At 41.0% G+C, this 24,270-nt stretch overlaps 1 protein-coding gene across 2 annotated transcripts in view; it reads left to right on the plus strand.

The window, feature by feature from the left end:
* Window positions 1-24,270, plus strand: part of LCMT1 (leucine carboxyl methyltransferase 1) — a 64,105-nt gene that overhangs the window by 28,128 nt on the left and 11,707 nt on the right. For both annotated transcript variants that reach the window (XR_013831569.1, XM_079944798.1), the window contains exons 4-10: window positions 739-815; window positions 1,704-1,765; window positions 9,505-9,607; window positions 13,847-13,967; window positions 17,250-17,351; window positions 18,773-18,864; window positions 22,406-22,503. Coding sequence is in view for 1 of the 2 variants with exons in the window: in XM_079944798.1 (XP_079800924.1) it covers window positions 739-815; window positions 1,704-1,765; window positions 9,505-9,607; window positions 13,847-13,967; window positions 17,250-17,351; window positions 18,773-18,864; window positions 22,406-22,503 (655 nt within the window). In the remaining variant the exon portion in view is untranslated. The remainder of the gene's footprint in view (window positions 1-738; window positions 816-1,703; window positions 1,766-9,504; window positions 9,608-13,846; window positions 13,968-17,249; window positions 17,352-18,772; window positions 18,865-22,405; window positions 22,504-24,270) is intronic.

Raw genomic sequence — 24,270 nt, forward strand, 5'->3', positions numbered from 1 at the left:
CCTTGGCCCAGGGAGTTTAGTGACTTTCCGAAGGCCTCACAGCAAACAAGTGGTGGAGCTGGGATTTGACCCTTGTCCCTCCAGGCTCCAGAGTGCCTGCTGTTTACCACCCTACTATTCTCCACTGTCACAGAAAAAAATAAATGTATCCGTCATTCCACATGATGCTTTCTGACGTTTGCTACTTTATTCTATTTCATCCCCAAACTGCTGGTCACAACCCACCACATTGGTTTCTTGACCCTCTCTAATAGGTCCCAAGCTGCTTTTTTTAAAAAAATGAATGAATGAATGAATTTTTGGCCGCATTGGGTCTTTGTTGCTGCGCACGGGCTTTCTCTAGTTGTGGCGGAGTGGGGCTACTCTTCGTCGCGGTGCGCGGGCTTCTCATTGCGGTGGCTTCTCTTGTTGCGGAGCATATCAAGCTGCTTTTTTGAGAAATACTCTTATGTCTTGCTTCCAGTCTACCTCTTAACATCCCAGTGACCATTCCCCTGACTCAGGCTCCCCATCACTTGGCTCCTGGACAGCTACAATAATCTCCTTTTTCCCTCCATTTGTTCTTTATGCCGAGACCAAATAACTTGAAAAGTACATTTCTTACCATATCATTCCCCTGATTTTAAATCCGTAAGTATCCCATTGCTCTTCAGGCCCTAGCACTTGGTACATGAAGATGATGGGTAAATGTTTGAGTAATAAATAATTATAGAAAGATTACTGTGTGTTTTTTCTCAGGATGAAGATCTTCTACCAAGTAAATATTTTGAAATCGACTTTCCAATGATAGTCACGAGAAAGCTGCACAGCATCAAGTAAGTGTGGCTTTGGCCGGAAGCAAGAGCACGGTGAGATTCAGAACCAGATTCTGGTAGACGGCAGGTCTGAGGCAGGAGACCTCACTTTAGGGCACTGCTTTCCTTTCATCCCCTCCTCCCTCTTTCTTGCCCCCGGGACACTCATTCCAACATATCGTGCAGTCTTCAACATGAAATACACCCTCCTTTGTGACTCTTCTATCCGTTCATGTAATTTCTCTGAACATTTAAAAAAATGACCTAGAGTAGATTAATAATCTGAATTTAAAAAATTTTATATTGGATTGTAGTTGATTAACAATGTTGTGTATTAATCTGAATTTCTATGTGTATTTTGCTTACTTATTGTCAGGGTATAGAAAGGTGTCTGGCCCAGAATAGATGTGTAGTAAATATTATTTGAATGAATGAATGGGAGGCTGAAGTTAATCAGTTATTTTGGGCTCGGCCTATGGGATCTTAGTTCCCCGACCAGGGATCGAACCCGCGTCTCCTGCATTGGAAGCACAGAGTCCTAACCACTGGACCACCAGGGAATTCCCTGTTTTCTTGCATATTTTTGATTGGGAGAGTTATCACATAAATGTTACTAAAAACACTGGAACATTTGGAAAATACTTGCTAGCCTGTCTGTAGCTGTTTCTAAGTACGTATGTCATGATCAGTTTGTGATTTGATATCAGATTCTCCATGAAAAGCTTAGCTGACCTAACTGACTTGTATCCCCTGGACTTTTACTGTACGTGCCTAGGGTCAAATGTGATTAAACAGATGACCCTTTGGCGTGGCCCTTCCTTTGAATAGTAGTGATACCTGTTTGCCATGTCTGCATTTTAGCAGTAAATGAGCTGCTTGACTCGCCTTTCTTTTTCTCATCTTCTACAGATTGAAACCTCTCCTGTCAAAACCCATTTTAGACTTACATTCAGAGGACACACTTCAAATGGGTAAGTATCCTTAACCTAAGTAATACAACCTGGGCTATATAACAATTTTTGCTCTTTTTCCCCTTTTATTTTTAAAGATGGTGTGTGTGTGTGTGTGTGTGTGTGTGTGTGTGTGTGTGTGTGCGCGCGCGCGCGCACACGCGCGTGTCGCACGAATACACGTATCCTTCTGCTGATACATTTTCACTTCCACCATAGTTACTATGAAGGAATTTAAAACAGTTTTGATGTGACTCTTCTTAGATGTCCATAGGTCCCCACTCTTTAAAAAGAATTTAAATTAGTTGTGAACATTTCAAAAATGGGAGATTTTTCATGAAAGTCTTGATTTTCAGTTTTGCTTGGAAAAATCACATCTAGCTCCTACATGGCAGCCATTGAGCAGCGGCCGCTTTATTTAGAAGGGTCATGTCTTCTCCAGTTCTGACCCCACCACTCCCTCTTGTCTTACACCTGACCTGCTTCCTGGTTTATGTCACCTCCTTGGCCCCTGCAGTCAGTTTTTCCCCTCAAGTTTTAATTATGAATATTTACAACACCACTTTCCTCATTTCTAAGCCTTTCGAATTATGGTAAAACTCTTCCAGAATCTTCCATTGTTTTCAGTCTCTATCTGACAGAGAGGTTCCAGGGCCTTATTAATAATTTGGGTCAGAAAACATGCTTAGAGAGGATGGCCTTCTCGGATGGTCGACACAGATAGCACAGCAAACATCAGACGATTAGATACGCTTCCTCTTTTACACAACCACAGTGCTTTAGTCATCCTCCTAGTGATCAGATTCCCAATAAAGTTTCCACAGAAAATGATATCTCCCCCATCCTTTGTTTCCCTTATACAAGTTGTAAGTAGAAGCTGTTCAGGCTTTGCCATTTGCTGGCCTATTTGCTTTCTGTACAGTTTTGCTACCGTAATTTTCTATGTATTTGGTGTCAGAATGATTATCTGCAATGAATGTGCTAGTACTTTGCTAGGACTCTGATCCATCAATGTAGAAATATATGAAATAGAAAGTAAAGACTTTCCATAATCCCTCCTCCCACCCAAGATAACCAGTGTTCAGAGTATTTTCTACTGCAGATGAACAGTATACCCAGAGAAAGGTAAATATCACACATAATAAAGTACACACACAGATATAATCCAGTGCGTGGCACATAAAAGGCTCGATAATTTTTTGTTGAATGAATGTATATACACATTGAGTAAATATGTGTTGTAGTGTAACATATATTTGTTGAACGAGTGGATCTATACTTCTATATATGAATATAGGTTTATATGTAATTTTAATAAAATAAATAATTTATACATACTGTTTTGTGACTTGCTCTTTTCATGTCCTAGTAAATCATGGCTGTCTTTTCATGTCAGAATATATAAATCTACCTCATTATTTCTAATGGCTTTATAGTACTCCTCTGCATGGAAATTCTGTTTTATTTAATCTTTTCCCTACTGATGGTCATTTAGATTGCTGCCTTTTTATATTTTTATATTCAGCAGTGTTGTAGAAAACACATATATATGTGTGTATTTGCAGGAGTTGCTAGCTAAAAGAATTGTACATTGTGAATTTTAATAGCTACTACCAAACTGATCTTCAAGAACATATTATTAATTTATGTTTTCATTAAGAGTAGATGAGGATTCTCTTTCTCTACACCATCACTAACGCTGGATATTACCATTTTTAAAAATTTCTACCAGTCTGATGGGCTGTAACAATGTCCCATTGTTTTAAAATTTTATATAACTTTGAATGCTTAGAGTCCAGCGAGATGGAGTATCTTTCTATAGTTTTATTGGCCTTTAGGAATTTCTTTGTAAATTGCCTTTTCATTTCCTTTGCCCATTTTTTTCTTCAGTTGCATTGTTTCCCCCCAGCCTTTTTTTTTCCAATTTATAGGAACCCTTTATAACATACAGATATGTTCTTTGATAAAAGCCTCTTGTCAGCTTTTTTTAAGAAGTATTTATTTATATATTTATATTTATTTGGTTGCACTGGGTCTTAGTTGCAGCAGGCGGGCTCCCTTAGTTGCAGCTCACAGACTCCTTAGTTGCGGCTCGCCGGGTCCTCAGTTGCAGCACCTGGGCTCCTTAGTTGCAGCTCCAGGCCTCCTTAATTGCGGCAGGCAGGCTCCTTAGTTGTGGCTTGTGGGCTCCTTAGTTGTGGCATGTGAACTCTTAGTTGCGGCATGCATGTGGGATCAAGTTCCCCAACCAGGGATCGAACCTGGGCCGCCTGCATTGGGAGCGTGGAGTCTTATCCACTGTGCCACCAGGGAAGTCTCTTGTCAGCTTTTTTTATTGTATATTTTTTTCTTAGTCTTTTGCTTGTTTTTTTAAATCTGTGTTTGTGTGTTATGTGGGTAAATTTTCCAGTCTTTTCCTTTATATAATAGTTTTTGATCTTGCCATCGTACTGAGAAAGGAATCTGAATAAAAATAAATAAAAACGTGAATGAAAATCTGAGAAAAGTGATAGATGATAATAAAACTGACAAAAATTTCATTTAAAAATTACCCTTTTTCATCAAACCCCTGGGGCTGTAAGAATCACCACTATTTATTTATCAATAGGAGAGAAAAAGTGCTGACAAATTAAACTGATACATTATCGACTGTTAGATGCATCCAGATTTCAGAAATGTTAAAATGTGAAAAATATATGCATCTTAGAATTGATGATAGATGTTTTCTTAAGCTGAACTATGCACAGGGTAAGAAATTAAAAGTATGTAAATGAGCACACAATGAAAAGTAAGTCAAGATGAGTTCTTAAAAGTAAGTCAGATTCTATTACTTTCCTGCTTAAATCCTTCTAGTGCTGAAATTTACATGGTTAATTGGGTGTCTGGATGCCTCCTGATTTTCTTTCCTTTTTTTATTAATATTTATTTTTATTTATTATTTATTTGGCTGCATTGGGTCTTAGTTGCGGCACGCGGGATCCTTAATTGTGGTGCATGGGCTCTTCGTTGCGGTGTGCAGGCTTCTCTCTAGTTGTGGTGCGGGCTCCAGAGCGCGTGGGTGTCTAGTTGTGGCACGCAGGCTCTCTAGTTGCGGTGCAGGCTCTAGAGCACACGGGATTAGTTGCCCCGCGGCATGTGGGATTTTAATTCCCCGACCAGGGATCAAACCTGCGTCCCCTGCGTTGGAAGGCAGATTCTTAATCACGGCACCACCAGGGAAGTCCCCCGATTTTATTTTCGACTACAGTAATATGATCTCACCACACTGCCCTCCTGCTGTCCTCTGAATGTGCCAAGCTTGCTCTCACCTTCAAACCTTTCCTCTTCCCTTGACCTGGAACTCTTTCCCCCTAATTTTGCTTAATGGGCTCCATCTCATCACCCATGTCCCACTTCAGCTGCCACCTCCTACTCTAGGCACAGTTTTCCCTCATCCTCTTTTATTTTCTTCATAGCTCTTAATACTCTGATGCTATCCTGATTCTTCATTTGTTTAATGATTCACCGTCTCTCCCTCCTTGAGGGAATAAGCCTCAAGAGCACAGGGACCTCTCCTATCTTGTTCATTGCTATATCCCCAGCACCTAGAACAGTGCCTGGCACACAGAGATTATTGATGGAATAAATACATACCTGAATGCTTGAATGAGTGAATGTTTGTGTCTTTGTAATCCATCTCAACTCCGATGTGGAACTGGTTGAGTATAAAGGAAAAAGAGCAACAAATCAAAGCATTGCAGAGTGGTGTCAGGTATCTCAGCTGAGCCGCAAGAAGGAGTAACCCTCCAGGGGGAAGATTGTCTCGCACAAGGCAAGTTTAGGGAAAGGAGGAGCATGCGGAGGAAGCCGAAAGGCCAGTGTGACAGGAGCTGGCAGTGGGGAGGGGTGCATGGCTCAAGATGAAGCTGAAGAAGGGGGGGCTGCATCATGCAGGATCTCCTGGGCCAGGCCAAGTAGTGTGGACTCTCTTCTAAGGGAGGTGGGACCCTGTCATGCACTCCCAAAAGGCTGCACCCCCCTTTGTAGTGTCCCCCACACTTGTCCACTCTTCATCTTCCCTGCTGGATTGCAGGCCCCATGGGGGCAGGACCGTGCCTTTTTGTTCATCAGTTTCTTCCCAGGACTCAGTGCCGAGGACATAATGAGAGCTCAGTAAGTATTCGTGGGTGGACAGATGGACAGACAAACAAGCAAAACTCCTGTGTGGTCCAGAAATCCACCTGAGGCTGTCTTTATTTTACAATGCTTTTTATTTTAATTTAAATTTTTAAACTTTTTATTTTATATTGGAGTATAGCCGATTAACAACGTTGTGATGGTTTCAGGTGCACAGCAAAGCGACTCAGCCATACATATGCATGCATCCATTCTCCCCCAGACTCCCCTCCCATCCAGGCTGGCACATAACATTGAGCAGAGTTCCCTGTGCTATACAGTAGGTCCCCGTTGGTTATCCTTTTTAAATATAGCAGTGTGTACATGTCAATCCCAGCTTTTTTATTTTTAAACTAGAATGTTCTAGGAAAATCTGGGGACCTAAAAGAACACTTTGCAATCCTAATAATAAGTCTGTCTTTGAAGACATGTAATGAATGGGATTGATGGGACTCACTACAGGTCAGTAGCACATAGGAACACGTCTCTCTTGAAATGCTGACTTGGAGGTGATGGAAGAGATCATGACCTGTATGCCCTGTGGATTGTGTGTGTGTGTGTGTGTGTGTGTGTGTGTGTGTAACTACCATGTTACATTGTGTAAATCTTCCACTTTCTCCTGCCTTTCATAGGTGTGAGCTGAATGAGGCAGATAATTAAAGTCTATATGATCTTTTGCTCTGTAACAAACCACTGCAAAGCATGTGGCTTAAAATAACAGCCGTCTGGGGCTTCCCTGGTGGTGCAGTGGTTGAGAGTCCGCCTGCCGATGCAGGGGACACGGGTTCGTGCCCCGGTCCGGGAAGATCCCACATACCGTGGAGCGGCTGCGCCCGTGAGCCATGGCCGCTGAGCCTGCGCGTCCAGAGCCTGTTACTCCGCAACGGGAGAGGCCACAACAGTGAGAGGCCCGCGTACCGCAAAAAACAAACAAACAAAAAAAAAAAACCAGCCGTCTGTTTAGCTCACAATCCTGCAGCTTGGCAATTTGAGTTGGGTTCATCTGTGTGGAGCTTCTCAGCACCTGCCCGGATTTAATCATCTGTGGTCTGGTCTTCACAGAAGACCTCCACGATGTACCACCATTGAGTTAGGCCAAGGAGTGTGTGCCCACTTTCCTTTACTAAGTGCCTCAGTATATTTTTCATGATGACTCTAGGTTAAAAAACATATCAGCAGTTCTGTTTATTAATAAGTTGGGTTCAAGCATTGTAAGTATTTATGTCCTAACAACTTTTTGGTCATTTGAAAAAAAGCCACTTACATTCTAAGAACAAATACTCTCTTAATTTCATTCTTAAATAACCACAGTTACTTCTAATGGGATATGTGCTCCTGTCGGGCCCTTTATGACCTCGCCTGGGAGCCAGATTGGACTCTACCACCTGTTCCTCTTGCAATATTGCAAATGATGTTTGAGCAGTAGTGGCTTTTTCATCACAGTCAAACCTGAGAAATCAGCTTTGCAGAGATACGGTGTCATTAAAAGGAGTGCAGAGAAGTCTCCTGTGGAAACTATGACTGCCTCGAGCTGATGGTCTGCTTGTGTCTGGTGCATGTTGAGTATCTCTGCGTTTCCCTCAAAAATTTAAAACATCCTGTTCTGCCCTTGTGAGTTGGTTGTGCCGCCCCAGGGCACCTCAGTACAGTTTGGGATCCATGAAGCTCAGCACTTTGACATTGCCCTTCATCTTAGCCATAACCATATGAGGTTGCCATTGTATGCATTTTATACTTAAAAGTAGGCATGAGCAGTATGTCATACGACTAGGAACTGGCAGAGTAGACATTTGCTGTCAGGGATGTTTGAGACCAAAGCCCATTCCTCTGCAGGTGTACTCCAAAGAGAGTTTTCATCTTGGGAACCATGTCCTGGATAAAAGCTACGGCATGTTAAGTTGTCCCTATCCAAGAATAATTAGAACTATTTGGGAGAGTACCTGAGTTCTTAGCGATGACAAACGATGGCTGTAGAATGTCCCAGCTTCTTCCGTGGTTTGTACTTTGAGGAAGTTGAGTGAACAGTGCTTCAGGTAAATAATCAAGCAATTTAATTTCTTTTTTTTATTATAATCTATTTTTAAAAATAGAGAGTTTAAATTGAAAAGAATTTCAGGCCTACACAAAAATAATGTGACTAGATTGATGAACCTCCATGCACCCATCGCCTAACTTTATTGCCAGTCTCATTTCATCTGTACTGGTGGTTCTAAAAGTGTAGTCCCAGGCTAACAGCATCAGCCCCATCTGGAAACTTGTTAGAAATACAGATTTCTACTTTTGAAAAATCTGAATCAGAAACTCAGGGGCTGGAGCCTGATCAGTCTGTTTTAACAAGCCCTCTGGGCGAATCTGATGCCTGCCAAAGCTTGAGAACTACTATACATACCATTCCATCCAACCTCTGGTGGAGTATTTTAAAGGAAATATTTTATTTGTAAATACTTTAGTACATAAACTATTTTCTTTTAAACATAATAGCTCACAAATTGACAAAACATTTAGAGAGCAATTGGTACCAATATTTAAATAGGCTTATTACTCTTTGATCTCCTAATTCTTCTCATCATAACCTGCGTAACTGGACAGACAAGTCCTTTGTGACATGTATACAAGGATGTTCGCCTGAGATGGAGTAAACTTGGAAATACTGCCTGTCTAATATTGAGCGATTGGCTAAGTAAGTTGTTTTATCTATTCCGTGGAGCATGGTGAAATCATAGAGAATGATGTCCGTGATACTATTGTTAAATAGGAAAAGCTTTCAGAACAAGTATTGGGTGACCCCATTATCTTTTTTTGTGCAGGGTGTGTGCGTATGTGTGTGTGCGCACGTTTGAGGGAGGGAGGGAGGGAGGGAGGGGGAGAGAGAGAGAGGGAGAGAGATAGAGAGAGAGAGAAAGAGAGGGAGAGAGAGAGAGGGAGAGAGAGGAAGAGAGGGAGGATGTGTCCGTGTTGTGTATAGGAGTTTAAGCACAGAGAAAAAAGGTTAGAATGTTATACACTAAAACACTAATAGTTGTCTTTGGAAGGTATGATTTTTAGTTAATTTTCACCCTCTTACCTGATTTTTTTTCCCATAATGAGCATGGATTTTTATTTTTATTTTTTTAATAGATTTATTTATTTATTTATTCATTCATTCATTTATTTTTGGCTGCGTTGGGTCTTCATTGCTGCACGAGGGCTTTCGTTAATTGCATCGAGCAGCGGCTAGTCTTTGCTGCGGTGCACGGGTTTGTCATTGTGGTGGCTTCTCTTGTTGTGGAGCACGGGCTGTAGGCGTGCGGGCTTCAGTAGTTGTGGTACACGGGCTCAGTAGTTGTGGCTCGCGGGCTCTAGAATGCAGGCTCAATAGTTGTGGAGCACGGGCTTAGTTGCTCTGTGGCATGTCCGGATCTTCCCGGACCAGGGCTCGAACCCGTGTGCTCTGCATTGGCAGGCAGATTCTTAACCACTGCGCCATCAGGGAAGCGCGAGCATGCATTTTTATAATGGAGAAAAAAATACATTTACTTTAGTTTTGAAAAAGTCACATCCATTGAAATTATAATCTCTTCTTGATCAATTTCTGTTGAAATTATAATCTCTTCTTACATTTACAGATGGGCACATATTGGATTCAACAAGATATGCCATCATTGGAGCAGATCTCCGAGATATACATGAACTGGAAGAGAAACTAAAGAAATGTAACATGAATACACAGTGAGATTTTTTTTTAACCTCTTTTTGAGATAAGGCCAGTTGGAGGTACAGCATGATAACATGTACCATTTTTTTTTCAATGCTACTTAGAGTAGTTTTCTGAAATTTTCTGAGAAGCAATGTTCCTTGAGTCTGTTTTCCCATGAGAACCACCTGTATTGCTTTTGTAAAATACTGACTACTAATATAAGTTTGAGGGAAGATAATTGTATGCATAGAAACATATAATTGTAACATATAAAGAAAGGATTAGCATCCAGGGTATATAAAGAATACCTACTATTTTTAAAATGTCCAGTAGAAAAATGGGCAAAGGATAGATCACCAGGCAGCTCAAAGAGGAAAGAGGGTATCATATTAAAATGGTATTGAACTTAAGTAGTAATCAGATGAAATTCTGTTTTACTACCACCAAGTTGGCAAAAATGTAAAAGTCTGACAGTATCAAGTGTTGGCAAGGATATCGGGGGAAAAGGAATGGTCATCCACCACTGGTGGGAGTGATCTTGGTGTGACCATTGCAAGGAATGATCTGGAATTATCTAGTAAAATTGTCAGTACCATATGAATTTGCAGTTCCATTGTTGGGTGTGTCCCCCCGAGAAGGTCTACATGTATGTACAAGGAGGATGTTCATTGCAGCTTCTGTTTTTAGTAGCAGAAAATTGGAAACAACTTAAACGTCCATCAGGAGGAGAATGGATGAATGCTATGTAAAATGCATGTGACTTCAGCGAGAGCTCAAAAACTTAATGTTGACTTTTTAAAAATTAAATTGCAGAGTGTGATACCAAATGTGTAAAATCAAACCCCCCCAAATACTGTATTTTCATGATTACATATATACGTAACAGAAGTATTTTTAAAATGGACCAGAAGGGTTCACACCAAATTCTTGAGAGTGGGTACCTTTGGGAGGCAGAGGAGGGGAGCGAGATGTGGGGTTTTAGCACAGCGACGCTGGTCAAATAGATAAAGAGCTAGTGGGAGGAAAAGGCATATCCACCTGGTCTAATATAGGTGAAGATGACACTTTCAAGGATATTTGAGGTGAGTAACTCAAGGGAGAGGTTTGGAAGGCAGGTAAGGGAAAGGGAAAGTTATTTTAAATTGAAGGCAAGGAATCAGTGGCAAATGATGAAGGAAATTAGCAACAAGGGAAATCATTGCTGGAGGAGAGGGAAGGGAGTATGTAGAGCATGGACTGAGGTTAACTAGCCTATGAGGGAAGAGAAACACTCTCTATTCTGAGAGGGCAGGAAGGAGGGTAAGGACAGGTGCAAATACAGGTGAGCTTTGGGCGATGGAGGGGTGGGAAGTATAGGGGGTTAAAGTGGTCTTCCTAACACTTCAGCACAGTGATGGCTGTTACCTCTACATTTTGAAGTTCTTGCTTACGTGTTTAGTCTAGAATCATCAACCAGGTTGTTATTCTTAGGATTTACATTTCCACCAGCTCAAATGTCAGGGACAGCTCTACGTGACCCAGTGTTGTCACTCCAGCTTTATTGTCTGAGTCTGTCTCACCAGGTGTTCAGAAGTAAGGTCAATACACTGTAAAGAGTATTTGTGTTTCTTTTTTCCTTTGGGGAGACCCTTAGGTGGTTCACTGATTGCAGAATGTAGTGTGTTTTCTTAAATTTATTTTTTAATTGAAATATAGCTGATTTACAATGTTGTGTTAATTTCTGCTGTACAGCAAAGTGACTCAGTTATACACATATATACATTCTTTTTCATATTCTTTTCCATTATGGTTTACCCCAGGATATTGAATATAGTTCCCTGCACTATACAGTAGGACCTTGTTGTTTATCCATTCTATATATCAATATAACAGTTTGCATCTGCCAACCCCACACTCCCAGTCCGTCCCTCCCACCACTACCACCTTAGCAACCACAAGTCTGTTCTCTCTGTCTGTGAGCCTGTTTCTGTTTCATAGATAGGTTCATTTGTGCCCTTTTTTTTTTTAATTTATTTTTGGCTGCGTTGGGTCTTCGTTGCTGTGCATGGGCTTTGCTCTAGTTGCAGCGAGCGGGTGCTACTCTTCATTGTGGTGTGCAGGCTTCTCATTGCGGTGGCTTCTCTCGTTGCGGAGCACGGGCTCTAGGCTCACGGGCTTCAGTAGTTGTGGCTTGTGGGCTCTAGAGCACAGGCTCAGTAGTTGTGGCACATGGGCTTAGTTGCTCCATGGCATGTGGGATCTTCCCGGACCAGGGCTCAAACCTGTGTCCCCTGCATTGGCAGGCGGATTCTTAACCACTGCATCACCTGGGAAGCCCTGTGCCATATTTTAGATTCCACAAATAGGTGATATCATATGGTATTTGTCTTTCTCTTTCTGACTTACTTCACTTAGTATGGTAATCTCTAGTTGCATCCATGTTGCTGCAAATGGCATTATTTCGTTCTTTTCTATGGCTGAGTAGTATTCCATTGTGTATATGTACCACATCTTCTTCATCCATTCATCTGTCGATGGACGTTTAGGGTATTTCCATGTCTTGGTTATTGTGGGTAGTGCTGCTATGAACGTAGGGGTGCATGTATCTTTCTGAATTAGAGTTTTGTCTAGATATATGCCCAGGAGTGGGATTGCTGGATCATATGGCAACTCTCTCTCTATTTTTAGTTTTCTGAGGACCCTCCATACTGTTTTCCATAGTGGCTGCACCAACTTACATTCCCACCAACAGTGTTGGAGGGTTCCCTTTTCTCCACACCCTCTCCAGCATTTGTTATTTGTAGGCTTTTTAACGACGGCCGTTCTGACCGGTGTGAGGTGGTACCTTACTGTAGTTTTGAATTGCATTTCTCTGATAATTAGCGATGTTGAGCAAGTAGTGTGTTTTCTTTTAGCTGAAGGGAAGTCTTAACTTTCAAGGACACCACTGGATTTCTTGGGGGCACATGGGTGTGTGAAGTCAGCAGTAGATTGGTTAAAGCTGATACCGATGGGCCTGGAGCCCTCTCAGAATGAGGAGAGCACGAGTCTTAGAATCTCACCCTGGGTTTCTGTCTTACTTCTCCTGCTCACTAGTTGTTTGATAGGGGGGAGTGGTTTTTTTTGTTTTTTTAAATCTTTTTGAGCCTTAGTGTTTTCATTTATTAACTGGGCTAAAAACTATCTCACAAGGTGGTTTTGAAGATCAAGTAACAGCATGCAAAAACAGTTGAACAGGAATTGGCACGTGATAGGCCCTGAGTCAGTTGCCTCTGACTCTAACTATAGTTGCAGTAACCATCTGTTTTGGCAGATGTGCTGGAAGGTTAGGGAAGTAATTGGGTATAAATTGGGCTAGCTGTTGACAGGGAAGTTTGCCTTGCTTTTGGAGATCTATAAAATGGATGAAAAACAATTTTTGAAACAAGTATTCGAATTGTGTATTCCTCCTTGTGGTTTCATTTGTATTCTGTTTTCCTTTATGGACTGTCTTGTCTTTGCTTTTCTTTCACTTATATTTTGAAAAATATTAATCCTCTTTTTTAATATTGCTAATTGCTACCTCTTAGAAAATATATTGTAAAAATGTCTAACTTCATTTTTAAATAATTCAAATCTACAAAAAAGTTACAAAAATAATACAAAAAACTCCCATATAGCCGTCTTTACCTGGCCTGGGCTTAGGTGGGTGGCTCGTCTGCTGGGGGCCAGGTTTAGGTGATGTGCCCTGGGGTTCACTCGTGTGTGGACAGTGGGCAGGTCAGCTGGGCTGCCTCATTCTCAGCCACAGGACCTCCCCTCCAGTGGTGAGCTAGCTTGGGCTCATTCACATGGTGGTTTCAGGTTTCCAAGTGCAGCAAGAGAGCAAGCACCAGTGTGTAAGTCATTTCCGAGCTTCTGCTTGTATCCTGTCTGTTGCTGTTCCATTGGCCAAAGCAAGTTACACGACTAACCCAGATTCCAGGGGAAGGGAAATAAGCTTCACCTCCTGAGTGGGAGAATCTGCGGGTTCACATCGCCGCACTGTGGGTGCACAGTAGGGAAGACTCTAGCTATTTTTATAGTTTACCACACACATTTAACACATTTTCACCAGCAAGACAAAACTCATTGCTGATTGCTCACCTTTTTACAGTGTAAAACTTTGGGCCCCCGTGCACTGATTGTTTATGTGAAAACTAGTGCTTCTGGTTTTCCTGGGGTATGAAGTGCCCTGCCTGTAATGTGAATGCAATTTGAGAGTCCCGTTTTGGTGAAAACATATTTATGTGCCTTTTTTTTCTTTCGTTAAGATTGCCAACCCTCCTGATAGCTGAGTGTGTGCTGGTTTACATGACTCCGGAGCAGTCTACAAACCTTCTCAAGTGGGCAGCCAAGAGTTTTGAGACTGCCATGTTCATAAACTACGAACAGGTAAAAGGAAGCACGAGAAACTTGCCTTCTGCTTGGGACTCCAGTGGTGGCTTTCTCTATCTGAGCACCCTCGGAATGTTTTCACTTACTCTTTTCCTTTTGCCTCCACTCACATATCTCCTTTATTAATCGGTTCCCGCAGACGTAGTACTCCTGAGTTCTTGACTGCCGGCCAACTTTTAGCCAGAGTTTTTGGAACTTCTGTCTTGTCCTTTAAGAAAGTTGTTCGAGTTCTTATCATTGTGTTTCCTGTAAAGTCATAGATTTTGATGGAAGGAATTTTGGCTATCATCAGTGTAGGGGTAGCAAACTCAGATGCCTTCAGAGACAGGTAGTGATGCAGATGCAGGCAGTTGGTTAGGTGTTATATAGTGTGGAGTGATGGGGACTGTGGTGAACTGGGGCACCCATGTCCCATTTCATGGGGTGCCCACTATTCAGTTCCAGCCATCCATGTGTTACCATGTGCAGTGAGCCTGGAGTTGCCTGAACTCCCAATTTTTCAAGAAAGGTTAGCAATGCAGGATTTTAATGTAAAATTTCCTACTTTCTAAAATCACTGAGCTTGACCCACGAGCTCCCTGTTTTTTTCCTTTGATCCAGTGCCGAAAGGGGTTATGTTTTAGGGCTTCGGAATAATTCAGATTGGATCTGAATCTTGGCCCTAGCTCTTATTATTGACTGTGTGACGTGAGCAGAATTGCTTCGTGGTTGGGAGTCCATGCTCTGGAGGCAGGCTGCCTAGCTGTGTGACCTGGACAAGTTACTTAACCTCTCTGTGCCTGCTTCCTCATCAGAAAAGTGAGGATAATAATATCCCGACTTCATAATTAATAAATGAGTTAATAGGTGCACAAGCATTTACAGCATTGCCTGGCTCTTAAGTAAGCTATTATTAAGTTAGCTATTATTTGGATCTCTCTGATAAAGAGAGATACCTACCTAGATACCTAGGTACCTAGGTATCTAGATACATAGATACCTAGGATAAGAATACCTACCTCTCAAGTCTAAATAATTCAGATTAAATGTGGCAAGTGCATTCATTAAAAAAAAAAGAATACCTGCTTCTCTGGATTATTATGGGAATTCATGAGATGTTGAACAGCAGTGGACTAATGATAAACACTGAATACACTTTAGCTACTTTTATTGTTTATTTTAGTTTAGCTTTATTGATTTTACTTTGTTTTTTACCTCATTTTATTTTATTTTTATATTTTATTACAGATAAGGGCAGTACAGGACCTTGCCCAATGTCACGTAGCTATGAAGAAGTCTAAGGCTAGACCTTGATCTCCTGGCCTCCTTCCCACCCCTTACCCAGTCCAGGTTCCTGTATAGGTGGTTCTTGGTTGTTTGATTTTTCTTCCTTTTCTGTTTAATTGGAGGCATTCCTCAGACTCAGTCTTCTGTCCTAGTGAATGGATATAATGGTAGCTGGCCTCATCGGTCTTTAGTATTGATGTGGATAAATCCTGGTGACCTATCTTTGCTTTCAGGATACCATACCGGGGGAAAAGGAATTCCACTTCCCATGTTTCCACACGTTTCGGATGTGTACCATTTCATTCACTCTGCTTCATTTTTGTATTCTTTTATTCAACAAACCTTTAGTCAACATCACATGAGAGACAATGGGTTAAGTGAGTTTTGACTAGAGACACTGTCACTTTGGAACAGGCCTGAGAATGTGCCAGTTTTCAGTATGTTGACCACAGCTGTCCTTAGATGGGGTTAAACCCTACCCAACACCTTCATTTTGTGAATAATAAACTTTTAACTTAATTCAGTTCTTTGCTAACAAGTACAGAATCATCATCCTCACATTTGTCAATTGCTCACATAACATGTATTATTTTTTAATTAGTGGTTAAATGACAAAACCACATGGATGATGGTTATTTCAGTAATGATAATAATTATTGCACATTCTTCGAACCTGATGACTTGTATAGCAGGCGCTATTCTTTGAGTTTCATATATATTAACTTATTTAATCATCACAACAGCCCTCAAGGTGGGTACTAGTACTATCCTAGTTTTACAGGTAAGAGGACTATTGAACCAAGGGGTTAGGCATCTCGCTCACAGCCTCCCAGCTATTAAGTATCAAGCCAGGATTCAAACCTAGGCAATAAAATGAAGGAGTTTGTGCTCACAAATATGCTTGTATCCTGAATGAATAGTGTGCAGTCCTATCATTAGTGCCACATAAGCCTTATGCATCCCCCTAAAAAAGAGTAACATTGGATTTTGTCTTGTAGCGTTGGCGCTGGTGTTGGCTTATGAATCCGGGAATCACTTCATATATTGTTAAAGTGCTGAATTTTAGATACCTTGTATATGACAAAATAACAGTGTATATGCTCTCAATACAATAATGCACATAATATATATATATTTTTTGGCCTCGCTGCATGCGGCTTGTGGGATATTAGTTCCCCAACCAGGGATCGAATCCACGCCCTCGGCAATGAAAGCACAGACTCTTATCCACGACCACCAGGGAATTCCCATGTACATAATATTTTGTTTTGTGACAGTTGTGCACATATATAAATTATGTTTTATAAACCAGTTTTTTATTCAAAAAGTAATGCCACATGCAGAATAAAACAAAAAATCATATAGTTCGATAGGGTAGACAAAGAAAAGTAAGTCTCTTATCCACCCAAGACCTCAGCCTCTAATCTGGGAAGCAGCCTTGCTGTATTCCAGAATTTTCCTACGCATATATAAATGTGGAGAGAGTTTCTTCTTTTTTTCTCCCTAAAGGCAGATGGGAGCACACTACACACATTCCTCTGTGCCTTACTTTTCAAGAGTTTATCTTAGGGATCATTTCATATCTGTCCGTCTGTTTATCTATCTATCTTCCTTTCCTGTTTTCACAGCTATATAGTATTTCATTATATGAACATGCCAGAATTAATTTAACCCCAAATGATGAGTATTTAAGTTCTTTCCAGATTCTTCCTATCATACATAATGCTGCAGTAAATGTGCTCGCATCTTTGCGTTCACGTGTGAGTCTATCTGTAGGACAGGTTGCTGGCAGTGGAATTGTTGGATCCCAGACTGAGTGTTTGCAATGGATGGACACTGCCCAATTGCCTTTCGAGGGGCTCTACTCCATCAGCATGGCACTCAGGATTCTGTGACCTGCAGTTGGTATTATCAGCCTTGACTGGTTAGAAATAGGATGTTGTTTTAATCTTGCATATTTAACAAACAAAGAGATCCTTGTGGCAGTGCCCAGCCTCCTCTGTCCCTTCCCAGGTGAACATGGATGACCGGTTTGGGCAGATCATGATTGAGAACCTGCGGAGACGACAGTGTGACCTGGCGGGAGTGGAGACCTGCAAGTCGTTAGAGTCTCAGGTCAGAGGGCAGAGACCAGGACATCCTCTTGTAACGTTAGCCAACCGAGAAAGGGCACCCTCCCTTCACAGATAAGAGAATGTGAGAGTCCCTCATGAGTGCCTGCCTCCGGGCAGCTAGGGCTCCACGTGGGCTACTGGTTCATCGTGCTGGGGGAAATCCAAGCCCCGTCCTGCCATCTTGGTATGGAAGATGCAGATTTACATTTCCGACCCCCTATTATCTTAACTTCTTATTATGCCGTTTTTCAAACAACATAAGAGCAGAGGGAATAGTTAAAATGAACACCCATATTCCATCAGCCAGCTTCAATAATTTAATAACATTTTGTCATTATCGTTTGATTTATCCCCCCGGCTCCAAATTTTTGTTGGTGGTGTCATTGGAATATTTTAAGGCAAATCCCAGACAGTATATCATTTTCCCCATAAATACTTCAGGTGACTCTCCTACCAATAAGGACCTTCTGGGCTTCCCTGGTGGCGCAGTGGTTAAGAATCCGCCTGCCAATGCAGGGGACACGGGTTCAAGCCCTCGTCCGGGAAGATCCCACATGCCGTGGAGCAACTAAGCCTGTGCACCACAGCTACTGAGCCTCTGCTCTAGAGCCCACGAACCACAACTACTGAGCCTGCGTGCCACAACTACTGAAGCCCACGCGCCTAGAGCTCGTGCTCCGCAACAAGAGAAGCCACTGCAATGAGAAGCCCGCGCACCGCAACAAAGAGTAGCCCCCGCTTGCCGCAACTAGAGAAAGCCCGCGCACAGCAAAAAGAGACCCAGAGCAGCCAAAAATAAAATAATAAATTTAAAAAAAAATGAGGACCTTCTACCCCCCAGGATAATGATGATACCATTATCACACCTTACAAGTTGACACGAACTCCTTCATAGCACCTAACACCCAATTCATCTCCAGTTTTCCCCAGTCGTCTAAAAAAATGTTCATAGTTGGTGTATTTGAATCAGGATCCAAACATGGTTCCCACTTTGTACTTGACTGATCGATCCCTTAAAGCTCTTGGAACCTGTAATAGTTCCCGCCCCCAGCACTCCCCCACCTTTGAAAATTTTTTGCTAAAGTGACACTTCCCACCCCTGCCCCCATTTAAATACGTTAGTTTTTACATGGCTTGTGTCACATTACCACTGGGGTACTTTAAAAAACTGTTGCTTATAGAAAAGTTTCTTCCTTTATTTCTCTTTAAATATTATACTTTAGTATGCATTTTCCCCCATTGTAAGAATGCGTGTTCAGTATAGAAAATGGGAAAATTAAAAAAAAAAAAAGAAAGATGATAGTGGCCACGGTGGACTTTTGAAAGAGGAGTCCTCCGAGGGAAATTCTGTGTGCGTGAAGAGTGTCTCGGGTCATATGACAGCACGTTGTCCTCTCCCTTTCTCTCCACTGCACATTTTAGAAAGAACGGCTCCTGTCGAGTGGGTGGGAATCGGCATCAGCCATTGACATGATGGAATTGTACAGCAAATTACCTCGTGCCGAAGTGAGCAGGTATGGGATTGGCAAGAGTTTGCTCCATGGCAGATAACTGTGAAGTAAAGGCATCATTGTCTGTATCCTTTAATGTTTAAAACAAAAACAAAAAAAAATTCAACCCTGAACTAGACTTATTTTGAAACAAGTTAAACTGCTGCTAATGTAGATTAAACATTGATAGCTCCTTGAGAGTAACTTATTAGCTATTAGCCAAGATAAGGTTTATGCCCAAACAGATTATCTTAGTTGAAATAAGCAGTTACATCTCTGCAGTGGAAATCTTGCACAATCCCTGTGTTTTGGAGAAGCAGGAAAATGACGTTGCCCAAGGGCTCCTAAAGGGGGAAAAGTCTGCTATGGATTTTTAAGTGGACTTTTCCTCTCATTACAAAAGAAATACATGCTCGTTGTTCTACTAAAACAATTTTTGAGCAGTGTAAAGTGCATGAAATATAGAGCAGTTGTGAGCGCTGTAGCACCCTCCAGAGAGAGCTGGGGTGTATTCTTTTTCTATGTGTATATAAAGATAAATATTTATCAGTATATAGATTTATATTTTTTGAATCAGTAGAGTGATATTACATGTATTGATCTGTAAACCACCATCCTCTCAAAAGCTTAGCAATAGATTGTATTTATCTCTACATGTCAAGATGTTCAGGGTTACCACATCCTGTTTAGTGGTACCTGTTATTTATGTGTGGATATATATTAATAACAGTTTTTAAAATTGAGGTGTAATTGACAGACAACATTAGTTTCAGGTACACAACATAATGATTCGATGTTTGTATATATTGTGAAATGACAACAATAAGTCCAGTTACATCGGTCACTGCACATACAGGATTTTTTTTTTTTTTTAAGGAGAACCACTTTATTTTGAGTAGTAAACAAAACTCCATTTAGAACATAATAAACAAACCTTCCATCAGTTTCTTCACAGTTAGTCCAAAGAATAAAAGATCTTCTAAAGAAGATCTTTTAAGGAGATTTAGTAGCTGAATTTGTGGGCATTTTTGGTGCATATTTTTTGTTTAAAAAGGTGAACACAAGCCAAGATTTCAGGCAAATGATGAGCAAGAAGTTTCCAGTGGTTGCATAGCGCAGGCCATCACATCTGAAGCAAGGTCCTGCAGCAACACCCCACCGTGTGCAGCAAATGGCAGGCAGGACATGGCAGCAATCTTCACTACTTTCCCAGAATTTTTTTTTCTTGTGATGAGAACTTTTGAGATTTACTCTTAACAACTTTCAAATATGCAATACAGCATTATTGACTATAATAACCATGCTGTATGTTACTTCCCCGTGACTTACGTATTTCACAGCCGGAAGTTTGTTCCTTTTGACCCCCTTCACATATTTTGCCTGCCTGCCCTCCCACCGCCCACCTCCAGCACCTACCAATTGTTTTGTTTGTTTGTTTGTTTTCTTTTAGATTCCACATGAAGAGAGATCCTACAGTATTTGTCTTTCTCTGACTTATTTCCTTTAGCATAATGTCCTCCGGGTCCATCCATGTTGTCACATGCGGCAAGATTTCATTCTTTTTTATGGCTGAATAATACTCCATTGTAAATCTCAGTATATATACCACATTTTCTTTATCCATTCATCCATCAATGGACACTTAGGTTGTTTCCTTGATAATAATAATTTTAAAGTAATTAAAAAGTAATGTCTATAGCTGGGCATTTAGTTACGTTGCAAACAGCAGCCTTTGTCCTAACAGAGGTGGGTAAAGAGGCGGGACAGGCTTCGGTCTGTCCACCCCAGGCCGACCAGCCCTCCCAGCTCTGCAGATGCCTCATAGTTTGTGTCTACATTTGTCAAGGGCTCTTGCCAGATACTCCGTATGAAAAGAAACCGGAGGCAGGCCTGTTGATTTAACAGTTGCCTACTGTGCGTCATGCCTGCCTTTGCGGAGTTCACCTTCTAGGGAACAGCTTCACAGTCTAGTGTGTCCTGATAGTTGAACTTGGTCATGACGGTGATGGAACCTTGATCGTGATGCTGGTTCCTTCTCATACTAGGAAGCCCGCCTTGAGGTCCTCTGCTAAGATTAGTTGGGAAGCCACCAGAGTACTCCTTGGATAGTCATTCTTACTTCAGATGTGACTCTTTGGCCTGCACGCCAGGGTGGGAGCTAAGCACAAATACAGAAACATGCACAAGCGTGTACATCTATACACTTGCATGGACACGCACATGCGCACAGATGCAGACACACACAGCCTGGACAAATGGCAATACCAGCATGTTAACAGCGGCTGTAAATAGTGGAATATGGATCACCTTTTATTTTTCTTCTTTACTCTTTTTGGAAATGCCTGCGTTGTCCCCACCGCCCCAGTGTGTGCATATCTCAACAGAAAACATTTTAAAGAGCTGTTTTCGTATGTTTCTCTGTGTGTGTATATATTTAAAAGTTTACATTTAAAATGATTTTTGGGAAAAAGTCATATAAGCAAATGATGGGGAAAAAATGTAACCAGAATAAAGTAGTACAGAGTGAAAACAGAACAAAACACCTGGTTACTCACCCTCACTGCCATCAGCCACCTTCTGTTTCAAGAGACAACCACCATTACCACTTTCTTCTGCAGTTTCCAAAATTAGTCCACGTATGTATAACCATATATATCCCCCACTTTTTCTTTACATAGATAGTAATATACTAGGTACATTACCTCCTAAACAACTTGCTTTTTAAATTCCATGATAGGTCTTAGGTTCCATGTCAATTCATATAAACCTACCCTATATGGCTGCACAGTATCCTATTGTATGAATGTGTTTAATCTATTCAACCCATCTCTTCTACTTTAAAGTTTGTTTTTTGTTTTGTCTTTTTGCTGTACTACATTGCAGCTGTGATGCTGCAGTGAGATTTCTTGAACACCTATAGGGTGAATTCTTAAAGCAGAATTGCAGAATGAAAGGGCGTACATTTTAAACATTGATAGAGGTGGTCAAATTGCCCTCCAGAGGGGTTATACTATTTTGTCATCCTGCTAGTAATGCAGGAGAGCACCTCTTTCCCATGTCCTGGGTAAAATGTATATCAACCTTTAAAAAAATGTTTATTTATTTTTAAGGATGTATCAGCCTTTTTTATCTCTGTCAACTGTTAGCTGAAAACATTTCATGTGTTTTAATTTACATTTCTTTTCACATAAATGAGGTTGAAAAGCTCTTGTTTTTCCTTGCCAGGGAACTGGTCTTTTACCCATCTTTTAAATAAGTTTTAAAAGATGTTCTTATTGAAGTGTAACAGCTCTTTATATAACAACAGAATCTACCCCTTGTCATTTCTATTGCAAACATTTTTTTTCTAGTTTATCATTTGTCACTTTTGACTTTGCTTATGGGATTTTTTTCTCCTTTTCAATAAAAATAATTTAAAATGGGCCCACACCATGCATACTATTCTGTAGCCTGCTTCTTTTCACATAGTATATCCTGAACACCTTTCCATGACTATAAGCATGGGTCATGACCTTCATCTTTGATTGGATACATTTGTACTGTTGTCTCTTCATTCTCTCCACAGAATAGAGTCTCTTGAATTCCTGGATGAAATGGAGCTTCTTGAACAACTGATGCAGCATTACTGCCTTTGCTGGGCCACCAAAGGAGGAAGTGAACTGGGTAGGTGACTTCACTTGTATTGATTTAACCTAGAAAGGGGGAATTTTTTTGTCTCCAGAGAACATAAGTCTTGACGGGAATTTTTGACCCAGGAAGAACTAGGGGACGTATATATATACGTGGATCCGATCCATGAACATAGCCAGAGAATCAGCTGTTATATCCTCCGTGTTTTTATAGCACAAAACCCAGGAGAACTGTTTAAATAAACCACATGTATGAAAAAAAAACAACAGCCCTTTAGAAGACTGTGGAATTTTCTCAGCTGGATGGTAAGAGACCTTGAGTCTTGTAATCATCTTAATAAAAGGACCCAATGATTGTCTTTTTAATCAACTTGTAACCAGGTTTACTAGATGTTAAACACACAGATCATTATATCTCTCCAACACCCCTGTAGCTGTGGGTTGAATTTCTCTCTTCTCTTATATTTAAGATGAATTTCCCCGGCCTGGAAGAGTAGGGCCGTAGGGACAGAGCATGGAGCCTTGTCTCAGTGTTTCTTGTTGCCTTGATCTTGATCAAATTCCTCCTTTACAGCTGCCCCTTGTTGACCTTGCTTCCCCTGGGAGATAGCCCTTGGGCGGCTCTCCAGACAGTGGAGACCATTTTAGATCTCGGTCCTGGCCTTTAATGTCATAGTTGCCCTTAAGCTTCCTATCGATGTGTCTGACACATGGCTTTAGGCAGGTAGTCCATACAAAACAAAGAACTTGGCAGAGTCACAAACTGTCTCCTGTGTGAAAATTCCAGGTTGTTAATCATCCCCCTTGGGCTTATCTTTCTGCTAGTTTATAAATTTACCCAGCTGGGCAGTTCAGCCCACAAAATCCATTTAAGTTATTTTTTATTTAAAAAATCGTTTATTAGTGTGTTTTGTACTGCTGTCCTCCCGCACTTTTAAAAACAGTGTAATTTTTAGTAGGGACTTTGGAAACTTCTAAAAAAGTATGGCAAAGAAAAAAAAATCACCCATATGCCCATCACTCAGAGATAACCTCTGGCAGCTTTTCCCTTCCATTCTTTTTCTAGCTGTTGTTTTGTTTTTAGCAGAGTTGAATTTATCTATTTATGTAACCTTGATTCCTGATCTTTTTAACTTAATATTATAAGCATTTCCCCTTGCACTTTAATGGCTTTATAAATATTCTGTCATGAGGCTATGTCTGAATTTACTTAACTTTCTCACACTTTAAAAAATATAGGTGGTTTGTAATAGCACAGAGTTAATTCTAGTTTCTGTAAAGTAGCGATGTATTGAGCATTTTTATGTAAGGGGCTTCTTTTCCCCACTTTGCGCCTGGCTGCTTTGTTGTATCAGTACAGTAAGTCCCTTACATACAGACCTTCAAGGTGCGAACTTTCAAAGATGCAAACTTGCGTTCCATCAACGTCATGCGTGAGTGAAATTGCAGCTTGCCCTCCGTCTCCTATTGCTGATGATCCTTCATTTCTACCATCTCCCACCTCCTCTCCCTCCTCCAGTCAGTAACTCTCTCTTCTTGCTTGTTCACTCGATGCCAGCCCCTGTGTGCCAGCTGTTGTACTGTACTACTGTACTTTTCAAGGTACTGTACTGTAAGATTAAAAATGTTTTCTTTGTTTTTTGTGTTTGTTTTTCAAGTACTATTTGTGTGAAAAGTATTATAGACCTGTAGTACAGTACTATATAGCCGATTGTGTTAGTTGGGTACCTAGGCTAACTTTGTTGCACTTAACAAACAAATTGGACTTAATGAATGCGCTCTCGGAATGGAACTCATTTGT

Source organism: Stenella coeruleoalba, assembly GCF_951394435.1.
Source record: "Stenella coeruleoalba genome assembly, chromosome: 15".
NCBI lineage: Eukaryota > Metazoa > Chordata > Mammalia > Artiodactyla > Delphinidae > Stenella > Stenella coeruleoalba.